General features: G+C 43.7%; 1 protein-coding gene across 2 annotated transcripts in view; it reads right to left on the bottom strand.

The window, feature by feature from the left end:
* Positions 1-8,270: 8,270 nt before the first annotated feature.
* PDPN (podoplanin) overlaps positions 8,271-18,061 on the bottom strand; it is a 30,227-nt gene continuing 20,436 nt past the window's right edge. The window contains exons 3-6 of one of the 2 annotated variants that reach the window (XM_045898660.3): positions 17,183-17,312; positions 11,690-11,728; positions 11,004-11,115; positions 8,271-10,006 (exon numbers count right to left, since the gene is read on the bottom strand). In XM_045898660.3, the coding sequence (XP_045754616.1) occupies positions 10,000-10,006; positions 11,004-11,115; positions 11,690-11,728; positions 17,183-17,312 (288 nt within the window). In that variant the 3' untranslated portion in view covers positions 8,271-9,999. The remainder of the gene's footprint in view (positions 10,007-11,003; positions 11,116-11,689; positions 11,729-17,182; positions 17,313-18,061) is intronic. The other variant, XM_045898661.3, reaches the window with a different exon arrangement.

Here is an 18,061-nt window from a genome sequence, read left to right on the forward strand (position 1 = left end):
AGCCCGGCCTATTCAAATGCCCTCGGATTTGATTTGCGCAAGATTTTAAGTATTACTCTCCTCAGCACGGAGAGATTACCAAGCAAGGAGGTTGAATGGAGATCTTTGTACTTTGACCCAACTGTCTGTTACCAGAGGGTCTGTGGGTTTGGTCCGATGCCTAGAGCCACAGACACAGAGAGACCCATAGCTGGTGCGATTCGGGGTTTATTTACTGAGTGGGCTTGGGCCACGGCCGGAGGACAGCACAAATCTGTGACTCAGATGCTTGTCACACCTCTTCTGGGTGGCCCCCAAGGCTGCATGCTCCCCATCTTGTTGCTCACCGTGGCAGCCCTTCAGAACCCACAGGTTGATGACCCGGGGTTAGCTGGGGGCCTGATTTCTGGGCTTGGCCACTGAGGACGGCCTGATCCCCATGAGCCAAGCTTTCCCGGATAAATAGCCATGTTCTCTGTGCAGGACACAGGGGAAGAGAAGCAGCAGGCTTCCGTCAGAGGCTTGATGATCGCATTTGGAGGGCCCCCCAGGGGATAGTTTCGGGGCCATTCAAAGATGGGTCTTTTTCCCCCACTGTTTTTGCATTCTCACGGTCATGGCAGAGACACTCAGTCCAGGGGGCTGGTTAGTGTGTTGGTTTCCTGTGGCTGCCATCGCAAGGTACCACAAGCATGGTGGTTTAAAACGATGGAAGTTTACTCCCTCACGGTTCTGGAGATCAGAAGTCCCAAGCCACGGTGTTGCAAGACCGTACTATCTCCAGAGGCTTCAGGGGAGCATCTGTTCTTTGCCTCCTCCAACTTCTGGTGGCCGCCGGCATTTCTTGCCTAATGCCCAGGTCACTCCAGCCTCTGCCTCTGGGGTCACACCGCCTCCTCCTCTTCTCCCTGTGACTTCTCCTTTTCTCTGTCTTATAGGGACACATTGGATTTAGGGCCCCCTGGTTGCACCCTAAATCCAGGAAGAGCTCATCTAAAAATCCTTAAATTGACTACATTTGCAAAGACCCCTTTTCCAAATTAGGTCCCACTCACAGGTTCTGGGAACTTGGACGTGGACCGATCTTTCTGGGCACCACCGCGGAACCCACTACACCCAGGTGCAGGTTCTGTTCCCAATGCCCTTAGTCCCTTAAAGAAGGTGAGGGACCACGATACAAGGAAAACAAATCTAATTGCTATCTAGGTGGCGAGATAAAGTTTTCCAGAAGAGAGAGGGAGTTAAATATCTTGTATCTTAGATTTTTCAAATAATTTACTTCTCTAGATGAGACATAAACATTCATCTGAGTGCCTGTTGCAGGTACGGTGCCTTAAATTGGGGGCACAGTGACACAGGGCAAGAGCTGTGGATTTGGGACAGCAGCTCCTTCCCCTACTATTGGGTGGTCTTGCTTGAGTCAACCACTCCAACTTTGGGCCTTCTCACCTAAAAAAGAGCAATAACAATACCCACATTTACGGGTTGTCACGTTGCATGTAGAGAGTCTAGCGTGTGCCAGGATGTGGTGGTCTCCAAATAAACAGCAACTCCTATTGCTGTTGAATATTCCTTTGTAATTTTTTTAAAGATTTTATTTTTAAATAATCTCTACACCCAACGTGGGGCTTGAACTCATGACCCTGAGATCGAGAGTTGCGCGCTCCGCCGACCAAGCCAGCCAGGTGTCCCCACTGCTTTGCATTTATAAAACACTTCCACGTGCACTAGAGATGTGTTCCAGATGCAAACAAGCCTGTGGACTGCCATGATTTCTATCTTTTCTGATGAAGAAACAGACAGGTGATGTGCTGTATGTGAAATGCAAGCCAGGTATTCCGACTCCTTCTCCCCAGTGGTTTCTTTCAGCCCCTGTCAGTGGCTCAGTGACAACGGAGCGTGGACTACGAGCCTAGGGGAGAGGACTGAACAAAGGGGAGGTGGGAGGACACCAAAGAAGTTCCTAATGTTGCCTCGACCATCTTTGAAATTGCGGTGCTGTGTGCTCGGCTGTCTGAAGCAATTCCATGAACACCTTGGTCATTGAAAGTTAATCCCGTTGGAGATCTATGAATGAAGAATGCTCCTCAGACCCCAAACAAACCATTTTTCCTTTAGCCACAGACAAAGGGGGATATTTTTATTGGCACTCTTTATGAATTGTTAGAATAATTCTCCTCACTGTTAACACTTACGGTAGTGACTGACTCGCAGGAAAGTGCGCCATGGATATTTGTTGAATGCTCACTCGGTCGCTGTGGGTATTTTATTTTCATTAAAGTGTCTCTGATCACACAGGGCGAGTGTTGAGTGAGGGGGACATTGGAGGGTTAGTCACCATGAAGGGTGGAGAAAATCAGTGCAGCTGGCTCTGCCTTTGTATTCCGCTCATCAGGCAAGCGTTGACTTTGCCTATTGTTCTAGGCCACATATTTCTTTCACCATGGATTCCTCCAACATGAGTGAAAAATTGAAATGACAGTATGGGAAGGTCTAGTAACATCTGTCTGTCACAAAGGAAGCGTGATAGCTGCCAACCCATTGTTTGGAAGAATCTAGGGAATGGCTCAAGGTCAGAGTCGAAGAGGTCAGTGTTGCTTTCCATCTGGGATGGGCTGGATGGGCAGTGGGGAGCTGCCTCTCCAGATGAGTTACTCAGGGGGTGTGTTAATTTCCTAGTGTAGTTGCAACAAATTGCTGCAAACTGGGTGGCTTAGAACAACAGAAATTTATTTTCTTACAGTTCTGGAGGCCACAAATCTGAAATCAAGGCGTTGCAGGCACATCTCCCTCTGAAGGCTCTAGGGGATACCTCCAGCCTCTTTCAGCTTCTGGTGGTTCAGGGGAGGTTCCTTGGCTTGTGGCACATCACTCTGACCTGCCTGTGTCTTCCCATGGCCTTTCCCCCCATGTTTCTCCTCTTCTGTGTCTTCTCTTCTTACAAAAACCCTTGTTATGGGATTTAGAGTTCAGCTGGTGAATCCAGGATGATCTCATCTTATGGTCCTTAACTTACTTACATCTGCAAAGACCCTTTTTCCAGATAAGGTCAGCTTCACAGGGACTGTGGGTCAGGACTTGGACTTCCCATCTTGGGGACCACAATTCAACCCCCTCCGGGTGGGGTTGGCTCCAGTTGCTTTCTGAAGGTGACGCTGATAAAAACAATTGTGGAGAATTTCCCAGTTGGTACCAAGCATACTCCTTGTTTCCTGTTTTAAATGAGGAAAATGTGCAATTTAATTTTGTGTGCCTAGAAATTTCTTTTTCATTTCGGAGAAGGTGACTATCACGAAATCTTTCCATTTTTGACAACCTCCCCAGAAAGATTTTGGACTCTGGATCCCCAGAAGGATTTTTCTCAGGAGCCAATTCCACAACTTTAAATTCCTTTTCTGTTACATGTTAGAAAATCTCTTCCAACATCTGATATATCAAATTGCACTTAAAAAAATGCTGACTTTTAAATTCACTAAGTTCTATTTTTACTAGAAATAATAGACTAGCTCCAAAAATGTTGTCATAGAAGGTGGATGAGACATTTCTATCATTTTGAAAAGAAACAATAAATGTATTTTATTAAAATGTTTTCCTATAGGGAAAAAAAAAAAAGACCAGGAGGTCATTGGAAGGAGAATAGATGGATAGGGACAAAAGATCATTTTGAACTTAGTAGCCATTTAAATCCAGTTAACTTAGTCCTTCTTCCTCTGAGCATCACACTTATAGGAGATGCCCAAGCAATTCCTAGTCAAATCTGGATAGTTAAATATCCAAACTATGAACTCACTTTTACTTTTATTGTTCCTAGGGGACAAAAATTCTGGTCTCTAGGAACATGGAAATTCTTTTATTATGACCCCATTAGTCAGAGCATGGTTTGCATTCAAATATTTAGAGACATCCTAAATATCCATCCGCAGGAAAAGAGTAAGTAAATGCTGATCTAGCCGTGATCCCGTGCTTCACACCAGCTACAGAGATGACTGGAGCCCTGTGCTTAGTGAGGATCCATCTCACAATGTGGAGGGGGAAAGCAAGATGCAGAGAAGGATTCCATGCAGTTAAAAGTTGAAAACATGCGCAACAGTGCTATGTCTTGATTCTGGATATCTACATGTAAGATAAGAAGAGTAGTAGAAAAAATAGACATGTTTCCAAATGCAATGCACCCGATTCAGGAGGATGGTCCATCTGGGAAAGGGAGCAGGAAGGAACTGATGTCAGGATGGTACCCAAGGGACAGTATGTGCAGGGTTGTATTTCTCGAAAAAAAAATGTAGAAAATAGGAGAAAATATTAGGGTTTGCTAGAGTGGAATGGTGGGCATGTGGGGCTTTGTTATTACTCCCTGTATTTTTCTGTATGTTTAAAATATTCCATGATTTAAAAAATGGGTTCCCTATTTTCCACTGGCTGAGGAAACTGTGTCTTCAAAATGCACTACCGTTGAGCTGATAGGGAAAAAATTGATTTTGAAAAATGCTACGTGGGGGGCTCCTGGCTGACTCGGTGGAGTGAGTGACTCTTGATCTCAGAGTGGTGAGTTCGAGCCCCAAGTTGGGTGCAGAGATTACTTTAAAAAAAAAAAAAGAAAGAAAGAAAGATAAAAGACATGTGGACCCAACAAAGAAGGTCCAAAGAATGAATCAAGATACCTGCACCCTGATTATGCTTCAGGCACATCGTAACTCTATAATTTTAGGCACCTGTTTGAACCTCAATATCTTCATCTGTAAAATGGGGGTAATCTCTCTTGCCTACTTCACCGGGAGGTAGTGAGAGTAAATGAGGCTATAATAACTGGAGCAAGAAGGGGTTGTTGTAATAATTGCTACTAATGACTGAGCAGTTACTGTATTTTCGAACAGGCAGTAAACATTCATTATTTTAAGGCCGACAACAACTCTATGAGGTAGGTATTATTTTCTATGGGTTTTATTTTTTCATGTAAAAAAAATAGCAAGGCTCAGAGGCAGACAGTTTTCCCATGGTCCTCCCTCCAGAACCAACCCCTGCCGAGAGGGAATGGACAGTGAGGTCTTGGAAATGCAGAGTCCAATGGTGGCAGAAACACAAGTCGAGAGAGGCTGCTTCGGCAGGGTGGACGTGTCTAGGGGACAACACTGGCCCATATGTGATTCAAGTTGGGATTTTGTGGAAGTTATATATCAGCAGAGGCCAGGAAGCAAGGAGGTGTTGGCCAGTGATGAGTAGGAACTACGGGAGGGAAATTCTAGATGTTCGGTACAGAAATCCAGTTCTTTCCTTTCAAACCTACAACACCCACAGCCTTCCCCGGTGACTCAATGGCAACTCCACTTTCCAGTTGCTCAGGGCAAAGTCCTTAGAGTCATTTTGACTTCTCTGCTTTTTTCATATCCCATGTCCAACACGTCAGATAATTCTGTTGACTTTATTCAAATTACAACCAGAACTGGACGACCTCATGCCACTTCCACCATAGCCATCTGGTCTGAGCCACCAGCATCCTGAGATTGGATTATCACACTGGCTTTAAAAAAAAAAAAAAAAAGATTTTATTTTTAAGTAATCTCCACACCCAAGGTGGGGCTTGAGTCCACAACCCTGAGATCAAGAGTTATACCTTCTACCAACTGAACCAACCAGGCGCCCCATCACACTGGCTTTTTACTTGGCCAGTTCCCAACCAGAAGTGAGAGTGATGTTTTTTTATTTCTTACTATTTTTTTTTAATTTTATTTATTTATTTGAGAGAGAGAGAGAGAGAGTACGAGCAGGGAGGAGGGACAGAGGGAGAGGGAGAGAGAGAATCTCAAGCAGACTCCACACTGAGCATAGAGCCGAACGAAGGGCTTTATCCCAGGACCCTGAGAGCACGACCTGAACCAAAACCAAGAGTCTTGAGCTTAACCAGTGGCGCCACCCAGGAGCCCCGAGAGTGATTTTTTTTTTTTTAATATTTCAGATGTTTATCTGAAAGGACACACCTCAAAGCCTTCCAAAGCCTCCATATTTACGAGCACCCTCACCCCCTCTGGCTTTGTCACCTTCCATTCTCCGCCGGGTCCATTCTGTTCCAGCCTCCTGAGCTTCCCTGCATTCCCCAAACCTTGGTGATGACTTCCCCACCCTCAGTTCCATGCTCCACTCCTCCACTTTCACTCCCTTCCCCTGTGTCTCTCCAATGCCCCTACCACCCGTGAAGTTTCCCCATACTCTGGGACTTACTAATTTGGGGTATAGCCTATCTCCCACGCTAGGCTATAAGCTCCACGTGGGCAGGAACTTTGGTCAGTTCCATTCATTGTGTTCCCAGCACCTAGAACAGGGTCTGAGAACAAATGTCTGCTGAACGAATGAATGAATGAATGAACAAATTATTCTCCTCCTACAAGAGAATCTCTTTCTCTCCAGCAGCCTGGAAGACCTTATAGACACCATACATTCCCTTTCCAACTGGCCCTGTGCCATCCACAGCCCCAGACACATCTACAGCGTGGGTGTGGGGGGAGCAAAAGGAGGGTTCATCCAGTCACTTTAGCCAGAAAATTCCTACCGCTTTTAAAGTCACACGTGGTTTTATTTGTTCAAACACATATTGCAGATGTTTTCAGTAGCCTCTGGTTGGGGGGGTAGCTGTCACTTCAGAAACAACCGCCTGGGCTGGCATGTGACTTTTCTTCTGAAAGATTTGCAGGAACAGGAAAGAAACAGCTGGGAGAAACAAGGTCTCAGGATCGTGTCCGGGATGGCCTGTACGTTGTCGGATCATGGCCAGGAGCCCTTGGGTGCCGAGGTAGAACACATGGTGGTTCGCGTCAGTGTCTGGTAAGATGACCCCCCGAGAGAGCGGAAGTGATGAGGAATAATTTGGGGGGAATCCAGGCTGGCCCACCAGCCAAAAAAATCCCATGTTCTTCACAGCAGTGGGTTCATGTTTCAACTCCAAGATTTAATTTCATTTTTTATTTTTTTAAAAAGACTTTATTTATTTTAGAGAGAGAGCGAGTGCCAGCATGAGCGGGAGGGGCAGAGTAGAGGGAGAGAGAATCTCCAGCAGACCCCGTGCTGAGTGTGGAGCCCAACGTGGGGCTCGATCCCAGGACCCCAAGGTCATGATCTGAGCCAAAATCAAGAGTCAGTCGCTTAACCGACTGCGCCACCCAGGTGCCCCCAACTCCGAGATTTCAAATTTATTCTGCATCGTTGCCTATTAACTGTGTCCACATCATTTACATTTATTGAATTTAAGAATCCAGGATCTACGACACATTCTAACCCGATGTCAGGCTTCAGGAAGAGGACAGAGAAGTGCCGGCTCTTAGGGAAGACAAGTCCTCTGACATACAAGTGGACAACTGTGTGTTCCAAGTAGGTGCCCAACCCAGCCGCATTTTGGGGAACTGCTTCCCCCACTTTCACTGGACTTTTAGTTAGTAAAAAAAAAAAAAAAAAGGTTTAAGATCCAAATACACAATTTTCCCCATAGAAGCATTTGTCCCAAGCAGTCCCATGCCCTGAATACTAAGTAAATAGGCATGAAAAAGCATATAGACTCAGCAAGGAATTCAGCTTCTTGTACTTTCCCGGGTCATTGAGGTGCCACATGAGGGCAGAACTAAGTCCTGGGTTTTCAACTGGCTCTCCCAGGTTGAAAAAAAGAAGGGGGCGGGGCAGGGGGTAAAACGAGGCTTTCATCTGGCACGGTTACCTTAAGCATGCCTGCTCCCAGGAGCCTCTGATGGGAGAAAGTTCCCTTGAACTTTCAGCAGCCCCGGCAGCTCCGTGAGCGGTTAAGGGACTGTGACTGCGCACTTGACCTAGCTGAGAGCCCTGTTCTCTTTCTCTGTCTCTGGGGCTAGGCGGACACGGCTAGTTTTCTGTTAGACCAGGCAGAGTGCTTGCAGCCAAGGGCCATGGAGCAGTGAGATGTCCCAGGAGCAGGAATTCCGGAGGGACAGGCTGCCCAAGACTGGCAGGAGCAGGTGTAACGGCTCCTGTCCAGTGCAGGGCAATCAGGAGCCAGGCAAAACCTTGTTAACCCTTTGTGACCAGAGGGCAAAAGAAGTCCCAAGGTGCCACCTGTCTCATCCCATTCCTCAGCTTGACCTTCACCTCTCCACTTTGGCAGAGCCCTACGTGAAAGGCATAGTTGTATTTCTTTCCAGTGGATGTATTTCCTGTAATCACCTATAATTCGCTTCCGATCAAGTTTAGAGGCAGATGTTTCCATAACTGATAATCTTATCTGGAGCTGTTCTAAAGTGTGACCCAGACGGGATCTTTCCAATCAAAGGTCTGACTCATTGTTATACGCAATCATCTGTTTTTTATTTTAAAACACATCTACACTGCATTGAGCACCAACACAGATGTGACCAAGAAACCCACAGTCCTGTCCCAGCAGGTGGCGGGTCCAGTGTATGACTTAGGGCAGAAAGTTATTGTTCACAGTGAGAGAAAAAAAAGAAAGGACACGCAAGACAAAACAGACTTTGTCCCAAACTCCCGTTCAGGAATCTGAGCGATGAAACAGAAGGATACGTAAGGACACAAAGCCCTTCTAAAGCCCCTGCTCTCAATCAGCGGATGTTCAAATACAGACCCTGGGTTGGTGGACCAGCCAGACTTGGGTAACAGAAGGGCACGCTGTTTAACATAACATCCCCGCGTTACTGCAAGAAAGAGAGGAATGGGCGGTGCTTTTCCAAAGGATAGTTTACTTTTTTGTACGAGTTGAGAGGATATCAGACCTGCACAACCACAATCGTGACAGAGCACCTGCTCAGTATGAAAACTTTGTGTTTGGGAAAAAGAAGGCAGCTGAACTACAGAAAATGCTGAGCTGGATGGAGCCCGCCCCATATGGTAGCGTGGGGTCCTTTACTCTGATGATCTTTTCAATGATGACCCCATGGAAGTGTGTGGGATGTGTCACGGAGACTGAGAATTTCTTTGATTTTTTATGTCCAGTCTTTAAATTCCACCTGCTTTCTTAAAATTACTATCTTACAGGATTATTTTTGTGTCCCGGATGTTTCCTCTAAGGCAGAAAGTAATCAGGCCAGAGGGACACACAGGGTTTCCTTCTGTTTGGGGAATACCATAGTTCTTGGTTTCTGGAACATCTGAGCCTCGGGCACCCTTGGGCATCCAGCAATCTCCCTGGCATCCAGGGCTAAGACTTCCATATTCCAGAACAAAACAGCCAATCTGAAGGGCTTAGGTCCTGGGAAGAGAAAAGGCTGCCCCAGGAGCTCTGGCTCATCATCTGAGGGAAGAGGAGGCAGCAGGTGGGAGCAAATCTGTAAGTCACCAAGTCATCGCTGGAGAAGGCAATAAGCCAGCCTAGAGCCTGCCCGATGACCTTATTGTGAGAAACAAAATCCCTTCTCCAAACCATAAACTTCCTGTTTGTATTCTAACATGGGGGCCTTTGAAATGATTTATCTGGGCCAGTGAAAGGCAGTTGCTCATTACATATTATACAAGTTTAGATTTTCTACTTGATTACTGACATGAAATTAGGCTTTCACAACAGACCAGACTAGATTGGAATATGTACATTTCAACAGAGCGGAGATTGCACAATGCATATGCCACTCACAAACATGGTACTAAACTCAGGGACTCCATTGATATAATATTTCCAGACTTGATTGCATTTTAACAATAACAGCGAATGGTCAGAACGGAGACAGGATTATAATTTCCAGCATCGATTAAATTATATTGTCTTAGTTACAAATCAGTTTACATCGCTTTGCTCCATTTTCTATGCATTTTGTCTTTTAAATCATCTTTTACATAATGTATATTTAAAAATATTTTCAAAAGACAAATTGCCTAGAGAAGCAAGTCTCGTGAATTGTCTTTCCCTGGGTTACTTTTGGCAAGTGGAGGGATCACCATGGATTTGGAGTGGGATTGCCAAGCGATTTCCATGGGTCATCTTCTCCCACGTGCTCGGGGATGGGGAAGTCGGAAACTCTCTTTTAAAAAAGTGTTGGTAGAAGGGCACAGTTCTTCAGCTCTTTAGGGCCTGTGAAAACAAAGAAAAAGGTGACTGTCACTTCTCTTACTGGCACTGTAAATAGTAATCCTGTGAGTCATGGTCCTATTGTCCTTTCGTATAAATCTGGTAGTTCTGGAACCTGGAGCTCTTCTCCTCTCCCCGCTCACTCCTCCTGCATGCCTGGCCCTCACACAGCCAGGGGCAGGTTCCCAGGCTTTTCCAAGCACATAAATCTGCGACTGTATTGTGAGCTGTGTCCCTTAGCCCCCAGTTATATAGCACTTGTCCTCTCTGCCACCCCCTGCCCCCCATTATATATCATCTCCCCAACAGAAATAAGAAAAAGTCTTCCTCTGGTTATGAGTTTGGATCTTCTGAATTCTTAAGGAATTTTCATAAAGAGAAAGAACTCCTTCCCTTCATCAATAATCACTACTAGGAGTTCACTACCATGCGTGTGGGTACGTGCAGGGCAGGAGTAGAGGGAGGGGACCCCACCACCAGAAGAATTCTCATCAGAATGGTGCCCAGGCTCTGCAATGGATGCTCTCCTGAAGGCCCCCTCCCTCCCTCTGATGATTGGGAGCAGGGCAATTAGGTAACAAATTGAAACTTGGTTTGGGTTTTCTTTCAAGTTCAGTTAGTTGAAAAATTAGGACAAGAGGCCAAATTTGATTAGATCTCAACTTTTGAGTCAACTCAAAAGCCATCTCTGGCTCTAACTCTCTTTTTTGGAGACTTAGAAGGGCCAAGTAGATACCTGTTCTTCTGGGTATACTTCAGATGTAGTCCTCACAGATGTAAGGGGCTTCTGAAAATGACTTTTTTAAAAAGTAAACTCTACACCCAACGTGGGGCTCAAACTCACGACCCTGAGATCAAGAGTTGCATGCTCCTCCCACTGAGGCAGCCAGACATCCCTGAACATGATCTTTATTTAGAGGTTTCAATTAGCTCAAAGGTTGGAGTTCTAGATATGACTGCTCTCATTTACCTACCACACGGGTGTAAGTTATTTACTTACGAGTACCTTCCTGACATTTTTCGAGCAACCACAATGATGATCCCACCAATGAATCCAATGGCTAGTAAGACTCCAACTATAATTCCAACCAGGGTCACTGTTGCCAGGCCATCTGAATGAGGATGGGGAAAAAAAAAAGCATGAGCCCCAGATAAATGATATCCCTGTGATAAAATGTGTCATTTATAAACAATACCACTGCCCCACTGAAGATAGCAAATCATGTTCTAATTTGCTTCTGCTTATTCAGTGGGAGTTGACCTAAAAGAGATGAAACTTTGGGCTACTCTCATCTCCTCATATGAATGGAAAGATTCCTGGGTCTCAGGATCTATCAAGCATACCATTCATATTGGGTGGCTTCACTGTTAATTATTAGGTAACGTCTGTGTGCTGGATTAAATGAGCCCCTACTTTCATCCTTCATAACAATAAATTGTGATACGACACCATTCTCCATGGCTGTCATTAAGTGACTAGACTCATTTGTGGTTTGCGTATTTTCAAGTACAGGCAATTTCCTTTTTTCTCTTAAAAGAGGTTTGAAACCTCTTCTCAGAGGGTTCTGTATTTCACTCTTGTTGACTACAATCCAGGAAAGAATGTAATTCATCACAAGATAAGCTTCAAAGAAACTTTTTTTTAAAAACTCCCATAAAAATACTTGATAACAAAATCTCGCCTACCTTTCTCAACTGTTGTCTCTGTGTCTTCACCTACTTTCTCTGTAAAGAAAGCGATATAATGATACAGAATTATTAGGATATAATAACTATAATTTAACAAATGGCAAAAGATGAATTTACCCTAAGTGGAAGGTAGCAAGACACAAGCAAAGAATATAATTTCTTAAATAAATTGGATCAGAGGATTTTTAAGCAAGCTCTGACACGATCCTGTCTTCAAAACTATTATTACTGAACTTATGAGTGCTTCTTCATACCTATGCATCCATAGTACTTTGGTGAACCTTACTTTTTTCTCATCTACTTTAGAGAGCAGAGTCAGGGAAATTGACCCACAGAAATGGTCAAAAAGTCTCAGAGGTTTGGGTAACAAAAGAAACCAAGGCTGTTGATTCTTGGTCCAATATCAAGACCATAGAAAACTCATCCACTGTGATAAGGTTTATTTTGAAGAATTGTATTTTGAGAGCAATATACTCTAGTTCTGGAAGATGGGTCCCAGACTGTGATTTGTCTTGTGATACCAATTCCTTGCTTTATCTTTAGTAGTAAGTATCTTATAGGGCAGCGATATGCCCAGCTAAGTTTAATGACGGAATATACTCTTTGTGTTTATGTCACTGTTACATTAGGATTTCTCTCTGCAGCCAAACCTAGTCCAATAGTTACAATGTGAATATTCTCATTTACCTATCACATGGGTTTCAGTTAACTTACAATAAGTAAACAATAAAGTTGTGAGTTTCTTTCAGATAATTTTACACAATGCCTATTTAAAAGTAAACATTTTTGGGGGCCCCTGGGTGGCTCAGTCGTTGAGCGTCTGCCTTCGGCTCAGGTCATGATCCCAGGGTCCTGGGATCGAGCCCCGCATCGGGCTCCCTGCTCCGTGGGAAGCCTGCTTCTCCCTCTCCCATTCCCCTGCTTGTATTCCCTCTCTCGCTGTGTCTCTCTCTGTCAAATAAATAAATAAAATCTAAAAAAATAAATAAATAAAAGTAAACGTTTTTGGTTGGTTTGGTTTTTCCCATCACCTTCCTTGCATACCAAGTCTTTAACTCCTTCGGGTGGTGGTCCTTTACCTGGTTTGCAGATGGGGGAAAAGTCAAGAGGCTTTCATTTAATGAGACAACAGAGGTAGTCAATCAATCAGGTCCCACCCTAGAACTATAGTTCACAACTTGCAAATACTACATGTAACCAAGAGCTTTTCAAATCAAAGGTGAAAGCATCATCTACAAGATGCTTATTTTTCTAATGCGTGGATTTTTTAAAAGATTTTATTTATTTATTTGAGAGAGAGAGAGAGAGCACAAGAGGGGGGAGCGGGAGAGAGAAGCAGACTCCCCACTGAGCAGGGAGCCCGATGCGGGACTCGATCCCAGGACTCCAGGATCATGACCTGAGCCGAAGGCAGTCACTTAACCAACTGAGCCGCCCAGGTGCCTGTCTAATGCGTGGATTTGAAAGAAGTCTTTGTACCAAGACTCTCTTCAAAAATAGGCACCTTTTCAAGATGGCCCTAGGATAAGGGTCCCTGAACACAGCTGTGCCAGCATGAGCTGAAGCCATGGCTCTGGGGCATTTACATGGAGCTCAAGTTGATGGTGCTATCCCACCATAAAAAAAAAAAATGGTTCAAAGACTGGTGGGTCTGAGGCCAGCCCGGAACAAACGTATCATGGAATTGCTCCTAAAAGGTCATCCCTTTGGCTGCCAACTACCAGTAGAAAAAAGTCAATCGTTTGTTTATCATGTCTTAACATGGCGGCTGCTGATTTCCAGACTTATGACACATCATTCTCACCATCTGTGACACCACTGGTCAGAAAACATATTACCAAAAAATGTGGAAGATTCGTTACCAAATTAGAGCTTATTAGTTCTATCCTCCCTAGCTCCAGCCCAATTATACTGACTGTAGTCATGAGAGTGAACATCATCGTACTTGGGTGTTTCATGGGAAAGACATCTGTTGCCCTAATAAAAATCACCTCTTAAAAAACCAAGTGCTTATAATTACATTTTAACTCACATGTGAAAATTTCTTGGGACACTGATGTATTATGTGGAAACGTGCCATAAGTCACACTTATTGTGGCGGGGTAGGGCAGGAGACTGGACAAGAGAGGGATCATGAATATTTTCCAGAGAATTGAGAATTTTGTTTTAAAGGAATAAGAGAGGTATGCTAATCTGATGGGAAGAATACTCAACTTGGGACACTGCATTGTCGGCAGCTAAATGCGCTGTCAACTCATTTCACAAATGATCGATTCTTCTCCAAAATTTTGAAATGTTTTCCAGTGACCAATTATATTGATGATTCTTTCTTTGCTTAGCCCTATTTTGTTCTATCTGGTGTTTAATTTTTCACCATTTCTTCAGCATTTCAGAGTGACCTTTAGACTTTATTTTCAAAGCACTTCATAAAGCTTTCCCCCCCATTGTGGTAAAATACACATAACATAAAACTTACTGTCCTCACCATTTTTAAATAGTTCAGTGGCATGAAGTACATTCACTCTTGTGCAACCATCCCCACCCCCATCTCCCCCCAGCCCCTAGCACCCACCATCCTACTTTCTGTCTCTATGAATTTGACTCATGTAAGTGGAATTATACAGTAGTTTTCTTTGGGTGACTGGTTTATTCCACTTAGCATAATGTCCTCAAGATTCATCCATATTGTAGGAGGTGCCAGAATGTGCTTAGGGGCTGAATAACAGTCCATTAATGTATACACCACATTTTGTTTATTCATTTATCTGTTGACGGACATTTGAGTTGCTCTTATGTTTTAGCTATTATGAATAATGCTGCTATGGACACTGTGTGTACAAATATAATGTAATTAAAAAAATTTTTTTTAAATAAGCTCCACAAAAGGGGAACCCTCCTACACTGTTGGTGGGAATGCAAGCTGGTGCAGCCACTCTGGAAAACAGTATGGAGGTTCCTCAAAAAGTTGAAAATAGAGCTACACTACGACTCAGCAATTGCACTATGGGGTATTTACCCCAAAGATACAAATGTAGTGATCCGAAGGGGCACATGCACCCCAATGTTTATAGCAGCAATGTCCACAATACCCAAACTATGGAAAGAGCATAGATGTCCATCAACAGATGAATGGATAAAGAAGATGTGGTCTATATATACAGTGGAATACTATTCAGCCATCAAAAAAATGAAATCTTGCCATTTGCAACGACGTGGATGGAACTAGAGGATATTATGCTAAGCGAAATAAGTCAATCAGAGAAAGACAAGTATCATATGATCTCACGGATATATGGAATTTGAGAAAGAAGGCAGAGGATCATAGGGGAAGGGAGGGAAAAATGAAACAAGACGAAACCAGAGAAGGAGACAAACCATAAGAGACTCTTCATCTCAAGAAACAAACTGAGGGTTGCTGGAGGGGAGGGGGATGGGAGGGATGCGGTAGCTGGGTGATGGATATTGGGGAGGGTATGTGCTATGGTGAGTGCTATGAATTGTGTAAGACTGATGATTCACAGACCTGTACCCCTGAAACAAATAATATATTGTATGTTAATTAAAGAAAATTGTTCACATTATGCCTATGTATTTCAGATTTTTTTTTTAAAGATTTTATTTATTTATTTGAGAGAGAATGAGATAGAGAGAGAGCACATGAGAGGGGGGAGGGTCAGAGGGAGAAGCAGACTCCCTGCCGAGCAGGGAGCCCGATGCGGGACTCGATCCAGGGACTCCAGGATCATGACCTGAGCCGAAAGCTTAACCAACTGAGCCACCCAGGCGCCCCTCAGATTTTTTTTTTTAAAGATTTTATTTATTTATTTGAGAGAGAGAGAATGAGAGACAGAGAGCATGAGAGGGAGGAGGGTCAGAGGGAGAAGCAGACTCCCTGCTGAGCAGGGAGCCGATGTGGGACTCGATCCCGGGACTCCAGGGTCATGACCTGAGCCGAAGGCAGTCGCTTAACCAACTGAGCCACCCAGGCGCCCCAGATTTTTTTTTAAATAAAGAGGTCAAAAAAAAAAAAATAGGCTCCACGCCCAGTGTGGGACTTGAACTCACAACCTTGAGATCAAGAGTCACATGCTCCACCAACTGATCCAGCCAAGCAGCCCAAATATAAAGCAATTTTTTAAAAACCCTCAAAAGTGCTATAGAGTTTGTAAAACCAGAGTGGTGATTGGGTCTAGAAATGTATATTGAGGGGTGCCTGGGTGGCTCAGTCGTTAAGGGTCTGCCTTCAGCTCAGGTCATGATCCCAGGGTCCTGGGATCGAGCCCTGCATTGGGCTCCCTGCTCAGAGGGAAGCCTGCTTCTCCCTCTCCCACTCCCCCTGCTTGTGTTTCCTCTCTCACTGTGTCTCTCTCTGTCAAATAAATAAATGAAATCTTAAAAAAAAAAAAGAAACGTATATTGAACAATAAAGTAACTTTCTAGGTGTTCAGATGTGCCACTGATTTGAGGAACCATCGATTTAGGCAAGGTCTTTATGTTTACTTTCATTTAAAGATGGAAACACCTATCTAGATAAAATAATTTATATAAAATTGCTCATTAGCAGGGCACCTGGGTGGCTCAGTTGGTTAAGTGTCTGCCTTTGGCTCAGGTCGTGATCTCGGAGTCCTGGGATCAAGCGCCACTTCGGGTTCCCCGCTCAGTGGGGAGTCTGCTTCTCCCTTTCCCCCTTCCCTACTCATGCTCTTTCTAGCTCTCTCTCTCTCTCAAATAAATAAATAAAATCTTTAAAATGTCTCATTAGCAAGCATTCATTGCAGTTATCGGAGGATTAGTTTTTTTCCCTCTCCCACCCCATTTACTACAACATAAGGCAATTTTAAAATAAAAACCCCAAACAACTGCATTTCTCTTAAGAAAGCTCTAGAAACCGGAGGCTATCTCTTTCCATTGTTAAGTTGTAATGGCAATGATTTCTCTTCATTTTCGGTGATGGTCTACACCTCAAATAATGACAAAGACCCAAGGCAGTGGTCCTTTTACACAGCTGCAGGTGCCAACTATAAATCAAAGTGCAGCCCCCAATCCTGGCAAGACTGGTTTAGGATAGATTCTTGTTCCATGTGTCCAGACATGAACTCAGTGTGAGACGGTAAATATTAGTATAGAATCTATTACAACTTACATAGGTTGGTCAAGGTTTCCGCTCTTGGCTATCAACACAAGGTTCTTAGTGTAACATTGGATCAGCTTACCATCAGCAACATGACACACTAGCTAACTTGCCCTTGTGGGGACATTATCACTAGTTGTCATTCAAAGGGGAGAGCTGTGTTCAGCAACCCAATAAATCGAATTCAATTTAGCAACCCTATAAACCGAATTCTGAACCTAGCACGTAAGATTGGTTCAGAACTCACTCTTAGCATTCCAAAACGTGCCCTACTAATCATTAGATCTGTTTGTGGATATTTGTAATGTACTGATTATAAAAGAAGATCGACGCCTATTGGGGGCAACTGGTTTTCTTACCTATGGAGTGACTAGTCACTACATTCAAGGCTGTGGTGCTCTGACTTTCTTCTTTGGCATGGACTGTGCTTTCTTGAGTCGGCCCATCCTCTAAGTGAAAGTCTGTCACACTCTCTGTATTTATTGGCACCTATTAGAGAAGGAAATGAGGCAAAAGAGAAATAAAATCTAATGTTTTAAAATATATACTCAACCTTATAACAGAAAAGGATTTAAAGCGGCAAAAAAATATAAAATATATGATGACATCAATTTAAAGTGGAAACAAGAAAATAAACAAACAGAAATGACAAGAGTTTGGGCTGGAATGACACCAAATGTACTCTGGAAATAAATACCAAATATTTAGCATGACTAAATTGACTAATCTAACAAATTGTCTTCCTAGGGTCTTAATTCTTCAAAAAATACCAGGTCACTAGGCTTTAATTCTTTCTCTCCCTTGAACTTGAATGGCATTTTTTTTCCCTGTAATATTTATTTGGTACATATTATGTTGTACATCTTTCAATGCCTTCCCTTCCCCAATTAAAGGAATAACTGGCTTTTATTGAGAGCTTACTGTGCAAGGCCCTTTAAAGACCTTCTCATTTACTCCATAAACAACACTGTAAAGAAAATCCTATTATTAGTCCTATAGTCTGAACGAGGCCTAGAGAAATTAGACAACATGCCCAAACTCACATAGCCAACAAGCAAGAAGACTTGGACGTGATCCCGTGACTCCAAAGTTCATGCCAATATAGCATTCAACAAATACGCCAGTGAGCCCAGGCAACAAAAGCAAAATAGGATGAGTGGGACCACATTAAACTTAAAAATTTTGTGCATCACAGGACACAATCAGCAGAGTAAAAAAGCAACCTATGGAATGGGAGA

This window comes from Mirounga angustirostris, unplaced genomic scaffold (genome assembly GCF_029215605.1).
Source record: "Mirounga angustirostris isolate CCGP_5_RB_7025 unplaced genomic scaffold, mMirAng1.0.hap1 SCAF_4, whole genome shotgun sequence".
In the NCBI taxonomy this organism is placed as follows: Eukaryota; Metazoa; Chordata; class Mammalia; order Carnivora; family Phocidae; genus Mirounga; species Mirounga angustirostris.